The following is a 26,789-nucleotide window of genomic DNA, read 5'->3' as shown; positions in this document are numbered from 1 at the left end:
CGGACAAACAATTACAAAAAATAAGTTTTACTTTGATAGGATTTGGTTGATAGGCCTGAAACAGGCCTTTTATTTACAGTTGAAATATTTAGTACTAGCACCATTCAACAATCGACACCGTAGCAGAGAATGCATTAAGACAGTTTAATTTTAACCCACACTTATGTAAAAATTTCAGGTCTTTAAAATTTGACTTTTAAAAAAGCAATAGTAGGCTGCGGGTAGCTGATGTGGCCCATTACTTGTTGAGCCCATTACTTAAAAGCCACATCAGCTACCCGCAAACTAAGTAAGGGGCTTAACATTAATTAATCATCTCAAAATATTAATCGGAGTAATGAGCGTTGAGCTACCCGAAATTCAATCTAATGTATTGACGGAACATAACCAACCAACGTCAGGTGCTCTCAAAAGACCAGTCAGCGGTTGGCTTCGTTAGTAGCGCTCGGGGTATTGAGGATGCTAGCATTAGGGCAGGCGTTTGGCGGAGTGGGGGGGTCATTTGGGGGGAGAAGAGTGGACGTGTTCAGAATTGGGAATAGCTGAGGGGGTCAAACTTTTAAGTTGAAGAACCGCCTTTTACACTATGAAATTCTCTTTTTAAACAGTTTTGTTGAATTGCATACTTAGAGACTAGTAAAGCGTAAGGCTTTAAGAGAGCTACTCAGCCACTTAGTGCCCTCCGGGCTTTACCTGTTTATTCGGTTTCTGAGGACGAAAAGCTAAAAGGGTGACAAAAATCGCATAAAAGACCAATATAATTGCTTCTAACTTCGTCCGAGGGCACCTAAGCACCTCCAAAGAGTAATTTCAAATAATGCTAACGGACGGATTAGGCTAAACTAATTCAAAGACGGATTAGGTTAAGCGTATGAGCTCTCTAATTTAGTAGCAAATTATATCAGCTGACGTGAAATGAAGTCACATTTCCTTTTCCTCGAGTGTATCAATGAAATATTCAGATAATTGTGGCAACAAAAATGACGTCATCGTCCACGTGATGCGAAAAACTCTCAGCTATTTAACGTTTTATGTCATTTATTTCTACCTTACCTGGCCTTTTATATACTACTAAATATCTGTTTTTGACTATAAGAATAACAATTCTGCAGCTGTTATCTGCAAACGTCAAACTTTACGCCCCAAACACCTAACTGGGGCAAAATTTTAGGCCCGATATCGAAATCATCTAAATTTGACGAAAAATTATCAATTGACAAAACTTAAAATTAATCACATGAAAAATAAAGGTATGTTATTCATTCAAGTTTGAGTCTTTTTGAGTCGGATGAAGCAACACAGTTACTCTCCCATTGTTTTTCATTATTAACAAGTTTGTTCAACTTGAACGACACACACATCATGACTTTGTTAGTGCTCACATCCCTCACGTCTTGTACTTCACATTCTGCTCCAAATTCTTCACAATTCAATTTTGCTTTCAGATTCAAGCTCTCAAAAGTCAGCAAAATAGCTTCATCTTTTGGATCCTGTTTAGTAACAAAACAATAGAGATGAATGAAAACGTCGGCAGTCAAAACCAATTTTGTTCTCAACAAAGCGTCTTTCAGCGGTTCTAAGAAAGTATGAGCCAGGGATGGCAAATTCATAGGTATATGATAGTTGGTCACACTGGCATTCGACCCTTCCCCAGCTTCCGGCTCCGCACAATCAAAAATTTCGGGAATCACTTGATCAAAGAAGTCCTTAGCGTCCAAATTGTAGACATTGAGATTGCTCTCTGGAATTTTATTCAGCTTAAGACTTTCCCGAAGCCATCGAATTGATTCGGGGTTCAAATCGTTCGCATAAACTTTGCAATTTTTCTTGGCTGCTGGCAATGCAAAGGGTCCGATACCACAAAAGGGGTCTATTAGGACGCTGTTTCTGTCCAGGAGTTTCACGATTCTCTGATGTTCACTTGACAGTCGCGGATTCCAGTAGACCTAATGAGGAAGTCAATGGTGTACACTGAAGGACAAAATTAGTTATTATCTAGTTAAAGGAAATCAAAACAAATTAAATTTAACCGACTAATTTGGCAAACTTCTATTCAGATGCAAGCTAGTGAAAGTTGATTAAGCTAACTTGACAGCGAATGAAAGAAGATGAATTAATTTCACAGTCTAGCTTCAAATCATAAAATTAGTGTTCATGGAAATATTTTCCTTCTCCTTGAACAATGTTTTTGTTTTCACTCGCGTCTGTGAACAAACTGATGTGTTCTGTGAATAATTCCCCTCTCTCATTGTTCACTTGTATTTAAAACGCAATTTTAATGTTTAAAAGGCAATTTCAAGTTCTAATAAATAAAAAAAGCGTAACGACTGTCTATCCCTGGTCGCTTTTCCTGATTCTGCTAAACGCCCTTTCGGCTCAATTCTTAGCTCAAATGATGGTCTATGTAGTCTTATACGGGATGAGACTAGCCGTTAAATGTTTATCTACCATTATTATTGTGTAAAATATCAAATATTTCTTCCGATCCTACTCTATTGTGGGGGGGGGGGGGGGGGGGTGACTATATACTCAACTGGATTTTGTTCAGTGATTTTTGGCCGCCCGATATATTTATCGTAGAGAGTTGGGAATGGTATCGTTAGAAAGCCCGACAACCCTACAATAATTAATTGAAAATGTGTTTTTTCCTAGGAGATATCGAGGTTCTACGTTTTGTGAACATTGTTGATCTGCGTTGCTTTTGTTCTCATTTTCCAAAAAACTACTCAAACTTTTATAAATTTGCTTAACTATGTAAAACTGGGAAACGATAGTGTTACTGCTTTTTACCTTTAAAGGTATAGAATTGCTAATAAATTCTTTGATCCAAACTTTGGCAAAAAATTATGGCTAAATTTTTGAAAATTCTGCTTTATGAACAAATGCTCAAATTCTACCCTGGAAAAGCAGTTATTTTCGTCAGTAGCTAGCTGCAGCTTAGTGATGCTAGCTTTAGCTTATTTGAGGCGAGGGCATGGGGGAGGGGTTGGTAAGGGCGGGTGGCGGTGAGCGTGCGGGGTTACAAGTGGAATGAGGTGAAGGGGTAGAGTACGTTGGGGTGAAATGGTGGGGAAGGGGCGTGATCAGTGGCAGTGAGGGGTGGCTAAAGCTCTGAGAACCACCCTCCACACAATGAATTTATAAATTTATGTCATCTTTTCTGCTATTATTTGCACCCCAGACGCACGTTCCATATTTTTACATAGTGATTTACTATGTAATGACACGTGCTGCCTAACTGAGGGTTGCATAAAGGGGGGGGGGGGGCACAAACAAAAAAGATCCGAGAGCTTAATGCCCTCAGGGCTTACCTGTTTATGCCGTTTTTGAGGACGAGAAGGAAAAGGGTTAGACAAAAAAAAGATCAGACAAAGTTAGTAGTACAAAACATTTGATAAAAAAAGTCCAGCAGGACTAATATAATTGCTATAAACTTCGTTTGAGAGCAATTTAAAAACACCAAAATGATTATTTAATTTGGGTAGTTGAACTACTTTCCCTGAGCAAGTACGTTCAATTAAAATCACACCGAAATCAATCGCGGAAAAGTCACTGAAAAGACAAATCATAAAATTGCGTGAAAAATCACTGCAACTCAGTCTAAAATAACTAATATTTTTTGAGCAAGTGACGATCGCCTTTTTTTGTTTCAGTAGCATATCTTGTTGTGCGTAAATGTACACCATTGACCTTTGCAAAGTCAAGTCTAAATTTAATTCCATGTTCCACGACATCAGCTATTGTATTCTCTTCGCCTGCTAAAATCTCCAGTGTGAAATTTCGAAATTCCGTCTCGATATTCTGAGTTTTGTTCACCACAGTCTTAACAGTCGGAACTTTATCAATCACAACTTGTCCGATTAAACTCTTGAAAGGCAAAATGTCACTTCGAAGGTTGAAATGAGCAATATGTCCTATCTGTGAGAAACCGGACAATGATTGGTTATTTGGCAGAACCAAGTGACTAATTTGCTGAAGAGTCAAATTGTCGTATCCGATTGTGAATTTGACTTCTTCCATTGAAAGATTGTTGTCCTGGATCACATTATGCAGATCTTCTTTGTGGGATTCTAAGCAAACCAAAAACTACCAAATTCAGTTAAAAGATATAAATAGTACAAATTGCTTCAAACTTTCTTGGGGAGCAATTTAAGAATCTATTCAAATAGAATATTCGAAGCTAAAAACAACTCTTAAACATAGACTTTTGACTAAGAGGACAATTAGTACAGACACAAGCTTCAATAACTGCAATAGAGTTTAAGATTTAACTAATTTTTGGAAGCGTTTTCGTTCTACCTGTTACCAACAACAAAATATTAAAAGCATTCTGGATTTTTCAATAAATCAGAGAACGCGTGGTCAAGCGCTTGCGTAGTCTCTGAAGGAAAATTCGCTCTAATCGACTATGATCACCATAATCGAATAACGCCAGACCAAACGATAAAATAACGACTGAGTGGTACTTTATATTCTATAGCATTCTAATCTTGTCAGTGGGAGAAGGTTTCAGTTTCAGCTGAGATTGGCAAAATTTAGACAGAATTAGAAAAACGATTGGAGTCCACCAAATTCCCACCAAATTAGGTTACTTAAATACAGTACTCAAAGTAACTGATGGAGCAGAAAAGGCAAAACTGGAAAATTAATTTTAAAACTCTGAATTAAAAACTTCAATCTTTCAATTGCACGCTGATTTCTGTGGATACGGCACAGCCTTTTTATTCAAATAATCCTTTTCATTTTTTGATGCGAGGACAGATTGTTAACTATGCTAACTTTTGCAATTTAATGTTCAGTATAACCTAAGAAAGAGGAAATTTTGTTGGGCTTCGTTGACTGGAACTGATTTGATCTCAGCATCGGTATTTGGGTCATTCAATTAGAGCAAAAGATCAGGAGGTAAGATTCAATTTACTTTAGTTTAATATTTGTTTGAAATTTCTCAATCAGTTCCGCAAAAGTTAATGGCATTAGTAAATTGACAGAGTTTTAAGCAATATTCAGTGTAATTGTATCTTGTAAATGTAAGTTTCAAATACTGTCTCCACTCCTGTCACCATGTTATCTAACCTAATTGTTGTGTTAATATTGTTTTCCAATTTTCGCCATATGTAGGTTTAGAGCAATAATTTATTTACTATCAGTCCCCTTTTGTTGGACAACGCTCCATCCTAACTGTATTCACCAAAAGTGCCCTTTTTAACAGAGCCTGAGCCAACAGAAAAACTCAACTTTTTCGAAACTTTTTGCGTGTTCAAGAATTAATTTTTACGGTGCGAATATTGTGATGCTCCTTTTTTCTGAGTTCGCATATATTGTTGGGTGTTCACCCATGTAAATGTTCAATCAAATAAACAAATAGGAAGGAAGAACATTGTCTAAATCTTTGAGATAAAAATTAGTCTTAAACAAATAAGCAAATTCAGTTAAATCTATAAAAACAAAATGTAAAAAGGGGGTATGCTCCAGCAATGGACGGAACAGTGCGCTCCCGCTATGAAATATAACAGCAGCCTATTTAAATTTAACGCAAAACAAAACATTGCATTTTAAACTTACATCAATAAGCTAACCTCTAGGAGTCGCGTAAGAAGGTTGAAACAATACTTCATTAACCTTCACTCTCGCACAAAAACACACTAGGAAATATCAGCCTCAGCTACACCTTTAGTCCCGCTGAGACAAATAATTGCAATGCGCAGGAGTGCGCAACTTATCTTCGTTTGAATGTATGTTATTCCGTCCGAGTATGTGTCGCTTTGTTGTCAGTTGCTTTAAAGTGCGTGTTGCAGAGGTCTCTGCGCCTCCCCCTCAGGAAACAAGAGCGGAACAAAAAAAATGACATTTTTCAATTTCCAAAATTCCATATTTTACATTTTTAATTGCCTCATGACATATGCAGGCCTCCATTGCTTACGTCGAGGAATGTTCTGCTTAACCTGGACCACCACAAGCCGTTTGCTTTGATGTCAAGTCGAGCGTTGTCATCAGTGCTAGATTTGTTGTAAAAGCGTTCGCCTAGCAACTGAAGTGATGACTCAACTTCGACGTCACGGCATACGCGGTGCATTAAATTCACAAGCGTGTCTAATATCTTTCTGTTACATGTGAGTAATGTGTATATGGTGGCCTCCGGGCCCCCGAGCCATGGAGACATATACACATATTACTCAAATTTTCCATTTTTCATATTTACCTTATTTCGACTGATATTTACACAAAAATTTTTTTTCTTGTAATTTTTTACTTGATTTAGAAAAAATAATATAAAAAATAATTTAATATATGTTGTCATACAAATATTATAATAATATAATAATTTATTATTTGTTCTCATACCAATATTATAATTCAACGAAGTTCTTTTGCAAATTCACTGATAGAACCTAAACTCACCATTACTATCTTTAATACCTTTATCATCAAATGAACACTGAGATCGGTGGAAACACAGTGATAAGTGTTTTTTTTTCAATGTCTTCTTGAATATTCTCTCTATATTCTCTCTATATTGGATCAATAATTAATCAGAAATTAATTTAAATTAAAAATAAGATAAAAAAATTAAAAAATTAAAGCAAAATTTACATTTCACTCTTTAAGAGCGATTCACTCTTATTCGGAGTGATCCCCCAGTAGAGAATATCGCTCTTTTCACTCTTAAGGAGTGATTCCCTTTTTTTTATATTTTTTATACTTTTATTTCAAATTATCTATACTTTTCAATAAATTTATACTTTCTTTTACTTTTTCTATATTTATTCCATTATTAATAAGAAATGATACAAAATTATAATATTTACATGAGCAATCTTCTTCATTTTGTCTAATGGCTAAAGTACTTTCAGTTCTAGAACTTTGTTTTTCAGTTAGATTTCTACTAAATCCTTTAGTTAATTCTACACCTGGATGCTGTTTCTTTACATGGGCTCGTATCCCATCATATCTCACAATAGAAGCACAATATGGACAATTAACTTTAGCTGAAGTACAACTTCTACATGTATACTTATTCTCATCAAAATCAGTTAGTGGTTTTATATAATTACATTTATTACAATTTCTGATTAATACTTCTGAGTTATAGTTAGGGTTAGGATTAGGGTTAGGGTTAAGGTTAGGGACTGAGTTAGAGTTAGGGTTAGGGTCTGAGTTAGAACTAGAGTTATAACTAGAGTCAGAACCAGAACCAGAACTAGAGCTAGAACTAGAGCTAGAACCAGAATCAGAACTAGAGTTAGAGCTAGAGCTGGAACTTGAGTTAGAACCAGAACCAGAACCAGAACTAGATTCATTTTTTAAAGAACAACCCCATGGAGAAAAATCATTAGCACAAATAGCACTTATTGTTATATTACCACATATACATTTATCAATTTTATCTTTATGACATGATTCATAATGATATTTTAAACAAGCAATGTTTCCACATTTATAGTTACACTCTAAACATTTTATAACCATTTATAATTGGTCTAATTTCAATTATATCTGCGACCAGACTCTGTCTGTGGTAAACCAACGGACTTCATCCGTGGCATGCCAAGCAGTTGGTGTAACAAAAGCGAAGGTCCTTACACTGATCTGCGAAGTAGTTGTTCTAATCTGCGAAGCAGTTGGTGTAACAAGACCGAAGGTCCTTACACTGATCCAACATATTTACCCAAGATTTCAATTACATCTTTAGTATTATCTTTAGATTTGATACACTCTGCTAAATATTTATTTCCTAACGTATTGAGTATATTAGTTTTACATCTCCTATCTAAAATTGCTTCAAGGTTTAATTGCATTTTATTTTTAACATAATTTATAATTTCATTTCTAAATTCTTCATTATTTACATATAGACTGTTTAAATTCTCTCGTCCCTCTTTATTTAAAATCCCAGTATATTTATGAGTGTAACTTCTTCGCTGATCTGTGTAACAGCTTCGCTGATCTGTGTAACAGCTTCGCTGATGGGTCTTCGACCATGTTTCTCCATCTGTATATTCCCTTTCATGTTCCAGATCTTGATCTTGATCTTGATTTCTGCCAAATCCATAGTTCAATAATGTACTTGTTCTATTCAACATAGTACTCGCTGCAGTTGCCACATGTCCGGCATTTCTTACTGATATATCAGGACTCATAAAATTATATATCATTAAACCTGAACTTATAATACCTAAAATAGTTGAAAATAATCTAAGACCATTTGCTTTAACAACTTCCTGAGTTAAAACATCATTCTGTATTTTAATACCTTTTAATGTAAGAAGTTTATTAAAATAAAACTGATAATTATCATGACTAATAGTATTTCTATCTGTTGCATTTATCATGAGTGGTTTCATATATGATATAAGTTTATATATATCTTCTCTTCCTAACTCATCTTTTAAACTGAGAGCTTTTAAATCAAGGAAACCAACTCTTGAATCATATATCATTGTTCTATTACCATTAATAATAATAAAAGTATTTTCTTTCTTATTATATTTAATTATACCATAACGAAGTTCATCTGACATTCCGTCTGTACGATTATAATGGTTACTATTTAACTCATTAATTATTTTACTAAAGTCATGTTCACATTTATATATCTCATTAAAGTTTTTAAATAGATCAGATCCATTATAAGTTGTTAAATAAATAGTATCACAACTCATTCTTGCTGTATTATTTATTTGAGCTGGTTTATGACACATTACAATCATTTGAATATTATAATGTCTACCTTCAGTAAAATAATAGTCTATATCCTTATTTAACTTATCACCCATATCATCAAGTACTATTACACAATTTCGAAATTTTTGCATATTGTTTTTTGTGATCATATTCATATCACATTTATTAAATCCAGTATAAAACTTATTAGTCTCGGGATTTATCCAGTCTCTGTCATCTTTACACACTATAACTATATTTTGATCTTGATTTTGATTTTGTTTTTGATCTTGATTTTGATCTTGATTTTGATTTTGATCTTGATCTTGATTTTGATCTTGATTTTGATTTTGATCCTGATCGGTGTAACCACTTCGCGGATCTTGCTTTTGGACTGAGTATAATTTTAAGTATTGTCTAACAAAATATGTTTTACCCGTACCAGTTCCACCATAGACAATAGTGTGTAATGGTGACTTTTCATATTCAAATCTAACTAGACTCCTATTCATAAATCCACCAAAGATTTCTTCTAGTTTTGCATATTTACTCGGTATTGAATCATATACTATAAAACAAAATATAATTAAGAAAATAAAAATTATAACCACACTACCTGTCTCCATTTTTATAAATGAAAACATAGATAAATATAGACATAATTAGACTTATAATTAGACTTATAATTAGACTATATTTGGATTTATATTTAGACTTACAATTAGAGTTATAATTAAACATTAATAATATTTATAAGAAAATGCTTATCCTAACTTTTGAGGAATTCAATAATAAATTTAATATTGATAATAGTGCTATAAGTGATATCAGAATAAAAGATATAGGTAAAGATATAAGTCTAACACCAATTGAAATTGTAATGAGAGATCAGACTCCAAATAACGTAAGTGAACCCAACTCCAACATTATTGTAAATTTACATCCAACTGAAGGTACACATTGGGTTTTCGTTATAAGAAGAGAAGGTGGTCCAGTGTATTACTTTGATAGTTTTGGTATAGAAACTCCTCCATTATTCTTAGAAGAGTATGTCAATCTAGGCTCTAATGAAAGAATACAACAATATGACGAATCTTATTGTGGGGCTTATTGCTTATACATGATCTATCTTATTGATAGAGGATTTAGAATTAACAATGCTTTGAATATTCTAGTTAATCAATGTAAATATCCAGAAATGTATAATGAGTGTTTCTGTTTGGGTTGTAATGATAAAGTTAATGATAATGATAAAGTTAATGATAATCAGGGAACCTGCTTCACAGATGATAAAATTAATGATAACGATAAAGTTAATGATAATGATAATGTTAAGTTTAATGATAATGATAATGATAATGTTAATGCTAATGATAATGATAATGATAATGTCAATGTTTATGATAATGATAATGATGAGACTATCTATCAGAGAAGTAGTTATAATCAAGGGGGTAGTTATAATCCGCGAAGTAGTCCTAATCTGGATATATCACCACCAGGAAGTAATATAATCCAAACAAGTCCTATTGCCATTAATATAAAAGATGATCTATATTCATGGTTAAATGATGATGATATAATTACTGAAGCCGCATTCCCAGATAACTTTAGATGTATAATATCTGGTCCTAGTGAATGTGGTAAGACATTCTTATTGAAAAAACTAATTCTAGCTAGTATATACTTTGATAAGCTATATATCATTGGACCTACTGGTGATCACTACCATGGTATAGAAAGAATAAACCCAAAAGCAGATGTTGAATTTATTAAAGATATAAAAGATTTACCATCTCCTGATAAACTACCCAAAGACTTAAAGAAACTAATGATATTCGATGATGTTAGAGCCAAAGAACCAGTTATTAATGAATACTTTTGTAGGGGTAGACATAATAATTGTAATATGATATATCTTAATCAAAACCTGTTCTCTCTGGATAGGCAGAGTGTTAGAGAGAACTGTAATCTATTTATTTTATTTGAACAGAGAGGTAAAGCCCTCATATCTATATATCAAGATTTCTTTAATAATGTGGAACTTAGTTATAATGATTTTGCTAATATATGTAATAAGGTATGGAAAGAGCCTTATAATTACATTGTCATTGATATAACTAAAAATAAAAATATTAATGGTAAACTAAGAATTAATTGGGATCGGAGAGTTTTGTAGTTTAGTTTAAGTATCAGGGAACCTGCTTCGCAGATAAGTCTAAGTCTAAATCTATGACTATGTCTAAGCCTAAGTCTAAGTAAAGTCTAAGTCTAAGTCTGTAACTAAATCAAACAGACCGTCGTCTGCTAACTATATTAGATGTAAAGTAAAACTTAATACATCACCATTAAAGTCTATAGGTCTTCCATGCTCATCTTTAATATGAAACTCTATATATTCTATTCTATCTTTAGTTACATTTTGATATAAGATATTAGTTGGTATAATATTTATCAAGTAACCTGGTGGTTCAGTTAGATTAAAAGTATATAATATGTCTGTATCCTTACCATTATCTTTAACACCAGATATCACATTACAATGAATGTTAATATTACTAAAACCCATAATATCAACAATTTTCTGAGATGTATATTTACCTTTATTAAAAACTATTTTTCTAAATCCTAGTAATGGGGCTATTGAATTTTCTATGTCAAAGTTAATTGCACCTTGTTTTACTTCCATTAAACTTTTCATTGTATACTTATCAATTTCTATTATAACATTACCATTAGTTTCTTCTTTTATTAATTCTGCTATTTCATATAATTCATATGCACCTGGTGTAATACCTAAAAGACGGGTATTTGACCATGTTTCACCTTGGGTATCATATATGAGTTGATTGTTCATTCTATTCACATTAAACACTGAGTTATAAACTGATAATCTAATTAAACCTAATTTTGTTTTATTAAGTATAGGTTCACTAAAGTTAAACTTTTCTGTTGGCTTTATCATTCTAAAGTTAAGTGTGTGTTCTTCTTTAGTTTTAGTTAAAGCATCATGTATCTTTTGTAGTTCGCATAAGATTAAGTTATCAGTCATTTTTTATCTAATAAAAATGGATTTTAATTTGGATGCAACTTATGGTTATAATAATGATATACACAAAAGTAAGATTATAAAGTATAAACCAAATAATCTGGCAACAATGAATACAATCAATACTAACATTAATATTATACTCAATAGAGAAGAGAATCATTTAAATATACACGATTCATATCTAGAGATAGAGTTTGTTGTATCAGATGATGCTGGGGGTGTATTTGCTAATAATGCTAATATTAGATTAGTTAATTATGGTATGATGGCATTGTTTAGTTCAGTTAAACTTGAAACTAGTGGTGGTAGGACCATTGAATATATAGATCATTGTCATCCTAATCTATTGATGTATAAGTTATTAACTAGTACTGATGATGAATATGAGAGTGGTTTTGTTAGAAATCAAGGTAATAGAGATAGTCAACTTAAAGGTGACCATATTGCTGCAGAACGAGGTCATATGTATATGATGGTTAAGATGAGTGATCTATTTGGTTTTGTGAATGATTTAAAAAAGATTATATATGGTTTAGGATTTAAACTAATATTAAAAAGAAATAATAATGATAGAGCTCTATATAGAATTAATGCTGGTGCTGATGCAGTAGCTAATGATGGTAATATAGAAATTAGAGATATATCATGGTGTGTGCCTAGTATTGATCCTAGTAATGATAATAGAATTATTGTACAGAAAGGATTAAAAAAAAGAATAATATAGACTTCAGTTATTATGAAAGAAAGACATTTTATAAGAACGTACCTAATGCTACTAACTTCTTGTTTGATTTAGGTATGGAAAGTGGTATGGAAAGACCACAATATATAATAGTTGGTTTTGAAAATAATAATGTTAATGAACAAACTCATGATGCAAGTACATTTCATATAATGAATGTTACTGAATGTTATTGTAAGATTGGTAGTGAGTTTTATCCTGAAGATAGAATGAATATTAATTATGGCACTAATAATTATAATGAGGCTTTTAAAGAGATTGTTAGCTTTAATAAAGATTATAATGGGCTACCATATAATATAAAACCGTATATAAATCATAGAACATTCAAAAGTAGTTATAGAATATATGTATTTGATACTAGATATCAAAGTGATCATATAGGTCCACAACCAATACAACTTAATTTTAAATTTAGTGCTGCAGTTGCCGATGTTATATGTCATGCATTAGTATTAACTAGAAAGGTTATTAGTGTTAGTAGTGATGGTAATAAGATGGTTGATATAGTCTCGTAGAGACTAATAGCCAGAGGCTTATCATATCATAGATATAATTATAATTAAAGTCCTTATCATTATTTCCTACTAGTCTTAACAAAACCTTTAGCATAAATAGTATCTAGTTTCTTTTTATTCTCTAGAGACAAACCTCTAGCTTCAAGTTTAGTCTTCGAGCTTCGCTCGCGGGCAGAGCCCGTAGGCTTAGACTCAGTCTTAGGCTTTGTCTTCGAGCTTCGCTCGCGGGTGATACCCGTAGGCTTAGACTCAGACTTATTCATAACAACAAAAGGATTATACTTTTTAACTTCCATTATTTTTTATATATAGAAATGAGTCTTTTAAATAAGTTCAAAACCAATTCATATTGTGTTGGTGGCAGACATTATAGTGGCACTAATAACATAAGAGGAGCTATTACACCAAAAGGTACTAAAATGTTAAGAGGATCCTGCACTAAATGTGGAAGGAATAAATCAATGACAGTATCTGATGCAACAATAGAAGCTGAGGGATTGAAAGATTTCTTTAAGAGTGTTGGTAGAGCTACAGTTAACTTTGGAAAGAAAGTTGCTAATAATCCAATAAGAGCATTAGAGATTGCAAGTAAAATAGGAACTGCAGCGGCATCTAGAAACCCTAGAGCTGCTTTATCAGCCACACCTGATTTAATTAAATTTGCAACTACTGGTGAAGGTATAAAGGTAGTACAAAAAGGAAGAGGTTTATACTTAGGTACAAAGACAAGATAATTATTTGATTATGATTATATTTATGTTTATGTTTATGATTATGATTATCGGTATATATTTATACTAATATTATTATTACTAAAGAAATTGTTATTACTAAACACTAATAACTTTAGTTTAAAAAAACACTTAATTTATTTTTCTTGTTCTTCTTATAATCCTCATATACCTTGACTAATTCATTATATTCATCATTATCTATTTTATTATCATTCATTGATTTAGTATATAGTTTATTAAATTTATCACTAAACTGTTTAGCTAGAATATACATTTGTGAATACTTTATAATTTTATTTCCTATTTTAGTATTAATTGTTTTTGATAATGAACCACAAACAGTTGCTGTAGCAAAAGCTGTGGGTATAGAATAAGGTAATCCTATACCTGTTAATGCAACTGATGTTGTTGTTGCTGTTGTTGCAATTGATGATAATAGTATTTCTGTTATCTCAGCTACGTTAATATAATTTTTATATCTACTTAACTTCTTATTATAATTATTAGTTTCAGTTTCATAATAATTTCTAATATCTTTTATAATGTTAATATTATTGTTAAATTTATTATTAGCTTGAATCTTTTCATTTGTCTGCTGTTCATTGACAGCAGCAGCTTCGCGCATCAACCGTTCCGATGCTGATGATAAATCTGGATACAGTAAGCTCTCACTCGGTGCTGTTGGATCAGTGAAACTACTTCGTAGATTGGTCATTTTCATTAGTGAAAAAACTTTCTATTTCTTTCGTTATATCTTCTTGTTTAAATCCATAATGCATCTCAAGTCTGTCTTTCTCTTTATTATCAAGTAACTTACTTCGTAAAAGTATAGAAATTATATATATTACTATAACACCTCTAAGAGATTTATTGTATTCTTTCATTTCCCTTAGACCATTAGTAAACATATCATCTAAATGTATGTTGGTAACATTCTGATTAAACTTATTATTATCAATCTCTTGTTTTAATTGATTATATTTAGAGATAGTATCAGCAGCAACTTTATTACAAAAGTTAACAACATTTGTGACTTCATTTGCTGATTTAATGAATTCTTTAATTAGATTTTCATTAACTTGTGTTTCATTTAGTTGTAATGTTTTAGTTGTAACTTTATCAAAATCACCTTTTCTTAGTTCAGTTATGTTTCTACTTAAAATTTCTATTTTATTAGAAGAGGATAATAAGTTATTGTCACATTACTCTTTATTAACCACATCCTTTTCATCTAACGGAGGATGTACATTTGTAATTTTATAGGTATCCTTCATGTCAATATTATCATTATCTTCTAGGAATAACCCACGAGCCTTACTTAGTGTTAGGTTGTTTGTTGATGTTAATCCGAGAAGTGAGTTCCCTGATTGATTTTTAGCCTGATTGAATCTGTTTCTTGTCATTATTTATTTTAAGAAATATATTTAATGATTCCAAAACTTTATTATTAGATTCAAAATCAAACTCAGATTTCAATAGTTCCTGTTCATAATATTTACCTTCTATTATCTCTCCATTATTATCTTCTATCTTATATGTTGGTCGTTGTGTTTTTAGAACTTCATTAACTTTAACCAGTTCTCTATTCCAATTAGAAGTGTAACCTTTAGAGAAGATATTACGTTTATCTGCGTTTCTAACATAATCACCAACTTTAAATTTTGGCTTAATATTCTTAAAATTAAAAGTGTATTTAACCTTATCAGGATTATTAGAAGCATCAACTGGTGTCATATTAATTGTTGAATGAATGTTATTGTTATATGTTAAGACTGCATCATTTAATATATTTACCCAATTACCATCACCATTGATGAACATTGGTTTATTTATTATGTGTAATAATGTTCTATTGAATCTCTCTATAAACACAGCTTTTAAATCACTATAGGTAGAATATAGTTCTATCTGCGAAGCAGTTTCACTGATCCCTGAAGCGGCTTTGCCGGTTCCATATTCTTTAAGTAAAGATTTAAATGTTTTATTGTAAAACTCACTACCTCTATCTACCCATAACTTTTCTGGTTTTCTAGGTTGAGAGCCTCCTTGTGGATTTTCGCCTAATACTAATTTAAAGCCATTAGTTATAGATAAACCAGATTTATTCTTTAATGGAATAGCCCATGCATATTTTGTGAATATATCTATAACTGTTAATATAAACTTATAATTATTATTGTATTTACTTAAAGATGACTTATCAATTAAATCAGCTGACCATGTTTCATCTTTATATAATGGTATTATTCTTTCTCTTCTAAACTTTGTTATTTGAGGACTAAATACTTCTTTAGCTAGGAGTTGTTGTTGTTCCATCATTATTCATTTATCATAGTTAAAAACAAAATTATCTAGTTGTTCTTGATTAATAATATTCATAGATAATAGTTGCTTAGATATATCTAGCATTTCGTCATATCATCCATCATGACCAGCTTTTGTTTCTAGTATTAATAATTCTAGTCTTTCTATTAAATTATTTGGGTTGCTATTTAGTCCCCTACCATATACATCATCTTTTGCCCCATTATACGTTTTATTGTTCTATATCTAGCACTTTTCTTATCCCCTTTTCCTAAATCATATCTAATATCCTTTAAAAACCTTTTTATTTTGTTTTCATCTTCCTCGATTTCACCATGTTTTATATTAGGGTTAGTAAGAAAGTTTATAAATTCATCTGACAACTCATATATATTATCCTTAACTATAAATGAATTTTCTTGGTAAATTAGTTTAACACCATTCATTTCAAATTCACCAATATCTAAATTTCCGAACTTTAACTTTAATTGGGGATTAGATTGAACTGACATCAAATTAATAATTTGAGCCGTGTCTTTATCTACTAACATTCCTGGTTTATCTCGAGCTTCCTCTACAGCTTTGCCATTGGACTTCATTAAAGCTTCATTAAACTGGGAACCAACTTGCTCGATCTGCGAAGCAGTTTCACCAATCTGGGAACCAGCTTGCTCGATCTGCGAAGCAGTTTCACTGATCTGCGAAGCAGTTTCACCAATCATCTTAGTTTGTTTATCTAACTCTTGATTTTGCCAATCTATTGCTCTTAATGTTTGTTCATTATGAGTTAGCCATGGTTCATTGTTTGCATTTAGTGTTTTAGTTAAAGGATCAAATAACTCTTCTATTTCACCATAATATTCTTGTTGTTTTAATTTATCGTCTAATCTATTTCTTCTGTTTTGTTTTTCTAGATTGTTTAATTCTATAAGTTTATCTAGTTTAGTCATTTTTTATAATTATAATAAATCATTATATAGTGTAATTGCAGCAAGGATTAACTTTCTATCATCATTAATGGTTAGCTTTTTAATATTATTTATCAGCGAAGCTGTTTCACAGATAAGTAGGTCTTTGTTTAAATTTAAATTTGCTTCACAGATTTTATTTACTAGATCTCTTTTGAAAAGATATAGATTCTCATCGTGAGGATAACTTTTAATGTTATTTACATAAAACCTTTTATCATCAAATATATTTAAACTAATCTTAGTTGTTTTTGTTGTTGTCATGTTATTACCAACTTTTTGTATTCTACATTCATCTACTGTTCTCTGTATATTATTCATTAATGCATCATAATACTCTTCATGTTTAGCATTATTATGCTTCTTTATTCCTTTTTCTTTAGTATTCTTTGGGCTACCTTTAAACGGGCTCTGCCCGTGGGTAACCAAACTATAAGTCTTAGGTGTTAAGACTATAAATTCCTCAATAATCCTACTCCCAACCTCGTGCTTAAACTTGCCGGGGACTTTAATATTTGTCTTGATTGGTTTTTCGAGATTGGATAGATCCATATGCTCATCACTAACTTTACCTTCACTATAACTTAATACAAAACTGTCTGTATCCATATAGTGAAGTGTTAGATCTTTGAGGGATGGTTGTAAAATATTATAGAATACATCATACATGTGTAATTTGCTAAGTTCGAGTACTGTTACTCCCACATAAACAGGTGAGCTATATTCTATTTTTTTCTTTATATATTCTATTTGGCTATAACCTCTATATCTAGTTATATTCTTAAATGTTGGTTTACTTACACTTTTCATTATCTTTTCTTCATCATGCAAGAACTTGCTTTGAAGGAAGTGTAGGGGATTCATGCACATTCTTCCATATAGGGAGTTATTCATTAATTTCCTTACATCCTTCCCTGCTTCAGTTTTAGCTGTTGCTCTTTTATTTGTGTTGTTTTGTATATAATCTCTACATATATAGTCTTGTTTAAATTTAATTACTCTATGTATTTTTGTTACCTTTACTCCCATCTTAACATAGAACTTTAACATCCTATAATGAACCATATATTCTGTTTTGTTGTTTTGATCTAAGATTAATTTCTCTGATCTTGCCTTGCCTCCATCTCTTTCTCTGTAACCTAATTCATTATCATTTATCTTTCTCTTATTAGGCATTAGTGCTAACTGTTCTGTTCTCTCTTTACATTCATTAGTATAATCAATATCACAAACTATATAATAACCATGATCACTATCATCTGGAGTATTTAGTATAGTGTCTAGAGTAGTAGTAGTAAACTGGAAGTCCCTATAAGGTAGCTTTTGCATCATTGCATAACCATATAGGTTGTTTGCGTCTATGTACCATATGGACCTTCGCCGATTATTAATATATCTATCACCCATTATTCCACATATACCACCTCTCTTTGCTCCAACAAAATCATCTAACATTTGTTTATCTTGCAATGTATCTAGTGTAACACCACTTGACATTAACCAACAATCAAAACTATAACCTGGGAGACTAACGTAATGTAGTGGATTGAGCTTGAATTCTTTCATGCTTAATTTAACATATTCATTCATGCAATAGTCTAATATTTCAACATCATTCTGTAAATACTTTATAGTTAGATCTTTACCAGTTTTATGAGTGTTTTCATTATTAAAGTCATCTACTTTTTCTTGTGTTGGTAATTTATTATGTAATGAGGATTTGAAGTCTTCTATTTTCAGATTACCTATAACTTCTTGGTAGGTAGCTTTGCTACCATTGGCGGCTTCGCTGTCATACGACTTCGTCGTGGTGCCCAAGTCATCTAAACCAAAGTATTCATATAGATATAATGTTTTAGTTTTACATCCGTATATCTTTGCCATTTGATCTAGAGGCATAGCTAAGAAGTTATAACTATCTAAGAATTTGAGACAACCAATGCTAAACATCTTAGACTTACCAGCAGCTAGTGGTATGTTATCTACTTTTCTTTTATCATTATTCTGTTTGAAGAGTTCACTGTATAGTAAGTTGAAGTCATAGCCAGAGCCATTATGGAATATTACAGGAATGAAGTTTTGTTGTTTATACCTCAGATTACATATCTTACATGCTGGTCCTCTATATTTACCAGTTTCATGACAATGATCTCTTACTTTATCGGTGTAACCGCTTCGCGGATTAATACATGTTTTGCTGCAGATATGACAAGTGTTATTAGTTTCATGGTATAATTTATCTTCTGTGAATATCATCTTTTCATTGTGTTTGAAATTATTTTCTGTTTCTATCTCTAATAGATCTCTAGCAAATCTTTTGATACAATCAAGACCGAAGTAGTGCTTGAAGTTACCTTGCCAGGTGTAGCCCACAGCTATAGGAATATGTTCAGCTATTACATATTTACTATCATTAGTTGAGACTTCAACAATGCAACATTCTATATCGGCAGTTATAGTATTTTTTATATTCTGACTTTTGTGTTCATTTATAAAAGTAATATGTTTTTTCTTAGGACAAACAATCTCTGGTTTGAATGAGTTGTTGCATTCATGTTTGTCATATTTAGTTTTTGAATCAAACCAATATGTACATCTATCACAGTAATAGAATTTTTGATTCATTCTATTTGGTCGATCTAACAAGGTTTCTATGTTTTTAATTAGAGCACAGTGTTCTGTAGTACCATCCCCCCAAACTAGTATTCTTACATCGTTTCTATCTTTATTAAAGTCATCCACTGGTTTAAACAATTCTACTTTACCCCCACCACAAGGTGTGTATAACCAAATATTAATATTGTATAATTTCTGCATTCTTAATATATATCCTAAGTCATCTTCATATTGTTGTTTTGGTTCAATTAGTTTATCTACATATTTACTTTCACGTGTTGCATTAACTATGACTGGATATAGCCAAGCAGTAACAGTTAGTTGCAAGCAGTTGTATTTGGAATTGCGTATATTTAATATCGATTTAGAGTTTTTGAGATCAGCTGGTAAATCTATATAGCTACCAATAGATGCTTTAGTTGGTTCAATGTTTAATTGAATACTTCTTATTCCAAGAAACTCGAAATCATAACCATAACCTTCATATGTTTCCTTTTCGAAGTTTAGCCAATCCGCGAAGTCTCCATTTTCATAAATCGCATTATTATTAATGTAGTCAGTATTGAAAAATATTTTTGCAATCTTAACGTCTTCTTTGGTTCTCTTCTTATAATCACACTCGACTGTAATCTTATATTTAAAACTCTTAACTCTACGAAACTGATAGCAGTTTTTAATTTCTTCTAAAGAGTAATTAGTTGCTTCATCTATATCTTTAATGTAATTCCCCCCTTTATCAGTAATATAAAATTCTTGCATGTTCTGACTGGAGTTTATATCAAAGTCTTCTGTGTTTTCTAGATACTTACGATTATGACTATATGAGTGAGTAGTTAGAGCTATTTTATTCCTAAATTCTTCATGACATTCTTTACACTCATACCTAATTTTAGAGTATATATTACCATCTTCGGCTTTAGGTTTAGTTTTAGTTTCAGCTTCATCAAGATCCATAATAATATCCCTAGCTCTTTTCTGGTGCTGGTTTGTTAAAGTGTGTTTGAGAAAATCCTTCCTTGAACCAAAGGATAAATCACATATATCACAAAGGTTTACATTACTGTTAGTTGAACGAGACATGGTGTATTTTATTAGGGAAAATTATAAAAAAAATAATTTTTCGAAAGTAAAAAATGAAGTGTGATAAGTGTAAAAATAAGCCTTGGAAAGAGTGTTGTGATAATTGTAAAGAATTAGAATATTCTTGTTATATATGTGAGAATGTAGTCAAAGTAAAGGATTATATTGAACATTTCGGAAAACATTATAATGATAAGAATTTATATTTAACATGTTGTATGTGTGGGGTTAATAAACATATTTCTTACTATAGATTTAGAAATGCTAAGTGTAGATTGTGTATTTATCTTCATAGATACAGATATGACTTTTCTCCACAAGGACTTTTCTCCACAAGGACAGTCAATAGGTATTTTTGCTTCAAGATTATACAGAATGCAGAAACCATCGCAGAATTCCAATTTTGTCAACGTGAATAACTTTCAGTGGCAATGCTGTGAGACAATTCGAGGCTCCTTTTTCAGATGCCGAGCCAACAAAGAGACGTATGTTTTTGGGTAGAGTGCGGAGAAAACATTTTTGCGAGCTTCCATCTTTGAGTCGAGCGTTGCTATCGTCTGACAATCATATCCTGTATGAGGTGAATTTTCGTGAGATCTTAATCTCCAAGGAGCTCAACAGTAGCGAGCCATTCAAATTCGCTAGTGTAAATCAGTGGGAAAATGACTATAGCGTACATTGCCATGGCAATATGATCTCACCGAGTGGCGGCTTCTTGGGACCGCAAGCGCGTGCCGCAACAATCACGTCGATTGGGCGGTGTATGGCATTTCAGCAACACAGCTTAAAGCAGGACTACTTTTTTATATTATCAAGAGCTGATTGTCTATTGAGACAACTGAATTCATTTTGGCGTCTATAATTCGTTTTCGGGAACATCGTAAGCAGACCTCATTGAATGTACAGCATATTCATGCCCGCACCTTTGGCACATTTAGAGCTGGCTATTGCCTACAAGAAACTGCAGGTTCTTTTCTACGCACTTTGATACACTTCAAAATAATACGGCTCAAGACTTGACTCCAGGGTTTTTGTTGAGTGGTATGAGACAAGCGTTGTATAATGCCAAATGTTAAAAGAATTTTTTGGTGGCTAACCTAATGGCAGTTTTGGACAATATTTTTGTAGCATTGACTGAGTTCACTTCGAGGTAGGTCAGAATTCGTCTCCATCCAACTGCATCTGAACCCCACGGACCGTGGCTGCCATGAATTTTCATGGAATTTTTTAAATGCGGTTGCGCTGATGTTTCCAAATAAAGAGGGGTGTGGTATGGAATGCTTCGGGATTTGAATTGTCTTGAGAGGGTTATGGTCAATTTCATGGAGTAGTTAGAGTTGCAAAGTGCTTCAAAATTTTGTCAAGAGAGTCGACATATTTCTGGCCCGCTGGTTTTTGTTGATCAATGAAGTTGTCTCTCCAATTGCAAACTTCGTAATCAATTTGCTCAAATATGGCCCGCTGGTTTTTGTTGATCAATAAAGTTGTCTCTCCAATTGCAAACTTCGTAATCAATTTGCTCAATCTGTTCTTCGATGTTGGCGGAGACATCTCAAACATCATTGGATAAGGTTTCGTCGCTTGGCAAGACGTTTCGTGGACACCGTGTTGGTTGCAGTGTCGAATTCAATAAGATCCGCACCTGTGTTGTTCCAGACCGAACGAACTTGTGTATGGGGCTATTCTTTTGGAATGTCGGCTGGGTGATGCAGTGGTTAACAGCTTGGACAACTGAATCCGGGAGGGCGGTTAACCACACACTTCAGGCTGCTACAGCGTACGCGAAGCCATCAGCATTGTGTAACGCCGTGGAAAAAGGTGCTTCCGTCATGATCTACATTCTGGCTGATCTATGAATTTCCCAAACGGAGAATCAGACTTTACTCTACGGACATTTCGGCAGGGAAAGCTGGGAGATTCAAAAAGAATCAAAGGTATAGATAAAAAAAATTAGGATTCGTGCGAAAGAATGATAACCATAAAATGAGAAATGAACACCATCTCTACAAAAGAGGGGAAGAAAATAACCTAGAGTGAAATTAAACTAAACAAATCAAAGAATATAGTTTAAAGCAGAATTAAGGATGTTTAGCTTCTTGTTTATGTGAGGTTGATTACAAGTCAAATTAGTATTGGGAAAATTAACATTTGACAAGTTAAACTTGATATAAATTTAAACCAACAAACAATGACAGTCATCACAGAACTCATTGGAGGAACTTCTATGAACAATAAAACCTGCGATAACAACAACAGTTTCCAGCTCTCGAGACGAATTTTGCGAGAGACCGTAAAAACGATCTTTCAATGTAGCTCCTTCCTTTTAAAGAAAATTTTAAGTACGTTTAGGTACGGAAACGGCATAAAAGAATTTTTTAAAAATCGATTATCTTGAGAAATTGCGAAAAATGTTTACAAAATGCTTATAAAATAACAAATTGCCCGCAAATTGCCCTCAAGCGACTGGCGAACGGTCGGCTTCGGCAGTAGCCACATGTGGCTGAGGGTGCTAACATTTGAAAGGGTTGAGCGGGTTCAAGCGTTAGGGGGGACGATGGAGATGGTGTCCAAATTAGGTGGAGGGGGTATAGTGTTGGGGAAGATATAGAGGTGAGTAGGTCGGGAGGGTTGATTGAGGGGGGTCAAAATTTTAAGATTAAGAACAGCCCTTTGACTTCACAAAATTGACTCATAATAGTTTCGGTGAACCGCATACTTAGAGACTATAAGGTGTAATGCTCTAAGAGTTGCTCAGCCACTTATTGTCCTCTGGGCGTTACCTGTTCATCCTGTTTTGATGACAAAAAGTTAAAAAGGTCAGACGAATACCGGTCAAGCGAAAAATCGCCTTAAAAAGACAACAGGACTAAAAATAACTGCAGCAAACTTGCGAGAGCAATTAAATCGCTTGAGAGCAACTATAATCCTTTTATCGACAACTTAATATTTTCTTTCAATTTTCTTATTCCAAAAAATATTTAGCCGCCTACCACGAAGGGTTTCTTCGTCAGTCTACGTGATTTAAAATACGATATATCAAGAACCTGTACATGGTCAATCAAATGTCGCTGTGCCGTTTGCAGATGTTGAATGTATTTTAGAATTTTTCCTTTAATTCATATATTTTCTTTTACTGCTACCCTCTGTAAAGATCTTTTCTAGTACTGTCAAAAATCCTTCAATGGTAAATTCAAGTCTTTTACTACTACTACTATAGTAATGCCAATTTATTTTTCTAAATAAAAGGTATTGAGTTTCATATAAATTAGTTAAACTCTGGTTAAATTCTATGGTGAACTGGCGATGTAAAAATAACGTACTTACTGCCAGTGGATTCAACACAAAAAGTTTGCCATCCTTTTTCTCGTTGTCTTTCACTGCTTTGAAGTTTGGTATCTTAAGCAGCCATGACTTGAGAAGCTTTCCAGTCGAATTACATTGAGTGTACGGCACATTGACGCAACTGTACGACAAACATTGTTCGAAACTGGCTTTGTCAAGAACCTTCATTCCACTCAGCCGAGTATTGAGGAGATAATTTGGTGGAAGTGTGCTAATAGTCTTCAGCATATCAGGCTCGCTCATTTTAACAAGAGATTTCAAAATATTTAGCAAGCGTTTCATTCACATTAGCATACCTGAAATGTTCTGCTTCTTCCTTTTCACGAACAACCCACAGCCCCACATATGAAACCTCATAGCAGCCTAATTGTGATAAATTTATTGATTAGATGTGAATGGCGAAAAGAACAGTCGCGGAGTTTCAGCGAGAACCACAGCCAAATGCCCGAACTATCGAAAAGCTGTGAAAGATCCAACATACTGGTGGAATATGTTGCAACAAGTGTGCCTCATGGTCAATGTGTTGGACTCTCACAATATGTGCAATGGGGAAGAACTAGAACATTTTTGAATCTCCCAAGACTGAATAGATAACGACGTCTTCAATGAGGACCCTAAGGAGTCCATTATCAGCGCTGGGAAGATTGGCAAAGATAGAGACGCCATAGGTGAAGCACTTAGGTGTTGAAATTGATATTATGTTCACGTATGATATCCGTACTAAAATTTAGGTCCAAAATTTATCAAAACATATCCGTGGTTGCTCGAATGCGCGATTATGTGTGATTGGGGAGGAGCTATAGGTTATCTGACCTTTAAGCTTGCGGGGGAGATAGAGACCCAGATATTCTTTTAAAATACTAACACTCGGATCAAACCCAGCATACAATATCGACTGATCATAAACGGATGTACTAGTAAACACCTGTCCTTTTTTGAAAGTACACAAAAAACAGTACAACTAAATCATTTCAAATTCATTACAAATTTGCAAATTCATTACACAAAAACCTGCAATTTACCTTTGAAAAAGTTAACATGGATGGAATTTGGCTTTTCTTGACTTTAACGTAAACGTGAGCAGCAAAAGTAATATCATCTGTCATTGGTATCAAAAACCAACTGAAACTGGAATATTACTGAATTTTCGCAGCTGTGCACCGTTTAAGAAAAAGAAAAATGTGATTCAAGGGACGGTTCACAGGGTTTTTCAGGCAATATCTAATTGGCTGGACTTCGATCAGGCTCTTGAAGCGAACAAAACTTGCTGGACCAAAAATCAGTATCCAGAGGAATGGTCTTCAAAAATAGTGAACCAGATATTAGAAAAGATAATAAGTGGCGGTAAAGACCAATTGAGAACATCACCAAAGGAGCAACAAAAAAGCAAGACTAGATCTCATGAAAAATCAACTATTTTTCTACAATAAAGAGGCCAAATTACTCAAAATTTTGCCAGCAAATTGAGGAACCTATGCGAATTGCAAGTGGTTTTTAAAACGCACAAGTTAAGATCATGCCTCCCTACCCTGAAATCACTTTTCGATAGAGACCTGAAATCCCACGTGGTATATGAGATAAAATGTAATGGATGCGGATCCATCTATGATTGATTGATTTATAATGTGTTCAATTAGCAGTTAACTGCTAAATGAGATTTCTCAGGTGGTAGTTTACACCACCTTTTAAACCGCGCTTTCACTTTGGTTTGCATTTGGTTTTGGTATTTTCGTTCGTTTCTTGTGGTTTATATTGAGTACTTGTCTGGAGGATTGAGGCAGAGAGTTTGGTTCGGATGGAATACTTGGTAGTGGAATTTCTCGGGTCTTCGTAATGTTTTCGTGGAAGGATGGAGGGGCGTGGGAGTGACAGGAAAGGAGTTTCAGAGGAAGTTTGAGAGAGAGGGATTGGAGAGAGAGTGAAGGAGTAGAGTCTTTAGAGAAGAAGACAGAACGAAAAGAGAAAAAGAAGATAGAAAGAAGAGAGGCACCCTCAGTGCACCACCAGCAGCCAGTCCCCCTTAAAGAGGACCAGCAATCGGCTTGTGCGCTGAGAGTACGCTGACTTGCCATTGGTTTTTATAGTGAATGGAAAACAGCAATGAAGAAGTCTTTAGAGAGAGAAGAGAAAGAGAGGCACCCTCAGTGCACCACCGACAGCCAGCCCTACCTTTCAGAGGACAAGCAGTCGGCTTGTGCATTGAAAGTTTAAGAGTTTGTGGTTTTATGCCTCCTTTTGAGGCGGTTTTTTTCGCCCTTGCGTGGATGAGTGGACTCAGCATGATTCCCAAGATCATGCTGCCCTCCCTTACTGGTGCACAGGAGCTAGAGTGTGGGTCCTGTATCAAGGCCTCATCTTGATTCCCACGATCATGCTGCCCTCCCTTACTGGTACCCTGGAGTTAGAGTGTTGGTCCAGCATCAAGGCCTCAGCATGATTCCCACGATTATGCCACCTTTTCTTACTGGTACCCTGGAGTTACATCAGCTTCACGACCTAGACTGATTCCCGTGATAGGTCTAGTCTCCCACACTGATCTTTCTGATGTGGTATTGCATCGTTTCTTTAGTTAGTGGGCATTTGAAGACGAATGTCAGGTGCAGAAAATGCTTTTACATATACAATTATATACATATACGCGCATTAGGCATCCAGGCATTCCAGGCATACATTCACAAATGCAAACACGTACGGTAATGAAATGGTAATGTAATGGTACCGCCATATGTAATTGATGCGGATCCATCTATGTTGGGCAAACAAGTCGGCATG

At 33.5% G+C, this 26,789-nt stretch overlaps 1 protein-coding gene across 1 annotated transcript; it reads right to left on the bottom strand.

Annotated features, from left to right (window-relative positions):
• Positions 1-1,206: 1,206 nt before the first annotated feature.
• LOC142345537 (tRNA (guanine(37)-N(1))-methyltransferase-like) lies at positions 1,207-24,309 on the bottom strand. Its single transcript, XM_075397614.1, has 3 exons — positions 23,996-24,309; positions 3,691-4,070; positions 1,207-1,946 (listed from the first exon to the last, which is right to left on the bottom strand). The coding sequence occupies exons 1-3, from the start codon at positions 24,297-24,299 to the stop codon at positions 1,260-1,262; spliced, it is 1,371 nt and encodes a 456-aa protein (XP_075253729.1). The 5' UTR covers positions 24,300-24,309; the 3' UTR covers positions 1,207-1,259.
• Positions 24,310-26,789: the final 2,480 nt, after the last annotated feature.

This window comes from Convolutriloba macropyga, chromosome 9, assembly GCF_964194025.1.
Source record: "Convolutriloba macropyga chromosome 9, txConMacr16.3, whole genome shotgun sequence".
NCBI classification, from domain to species: Eukaryota; Metazoa; Xenacoelomorpha; order Acoela; family Convolutidae; genus Convolutriloba; species Convolutriloba macropyga.
The sequence above is the reverse complement of the archived record's forward strand: the minus strand, read 5'-3'. Positions and strand labels throughout refer to the sequence as shown.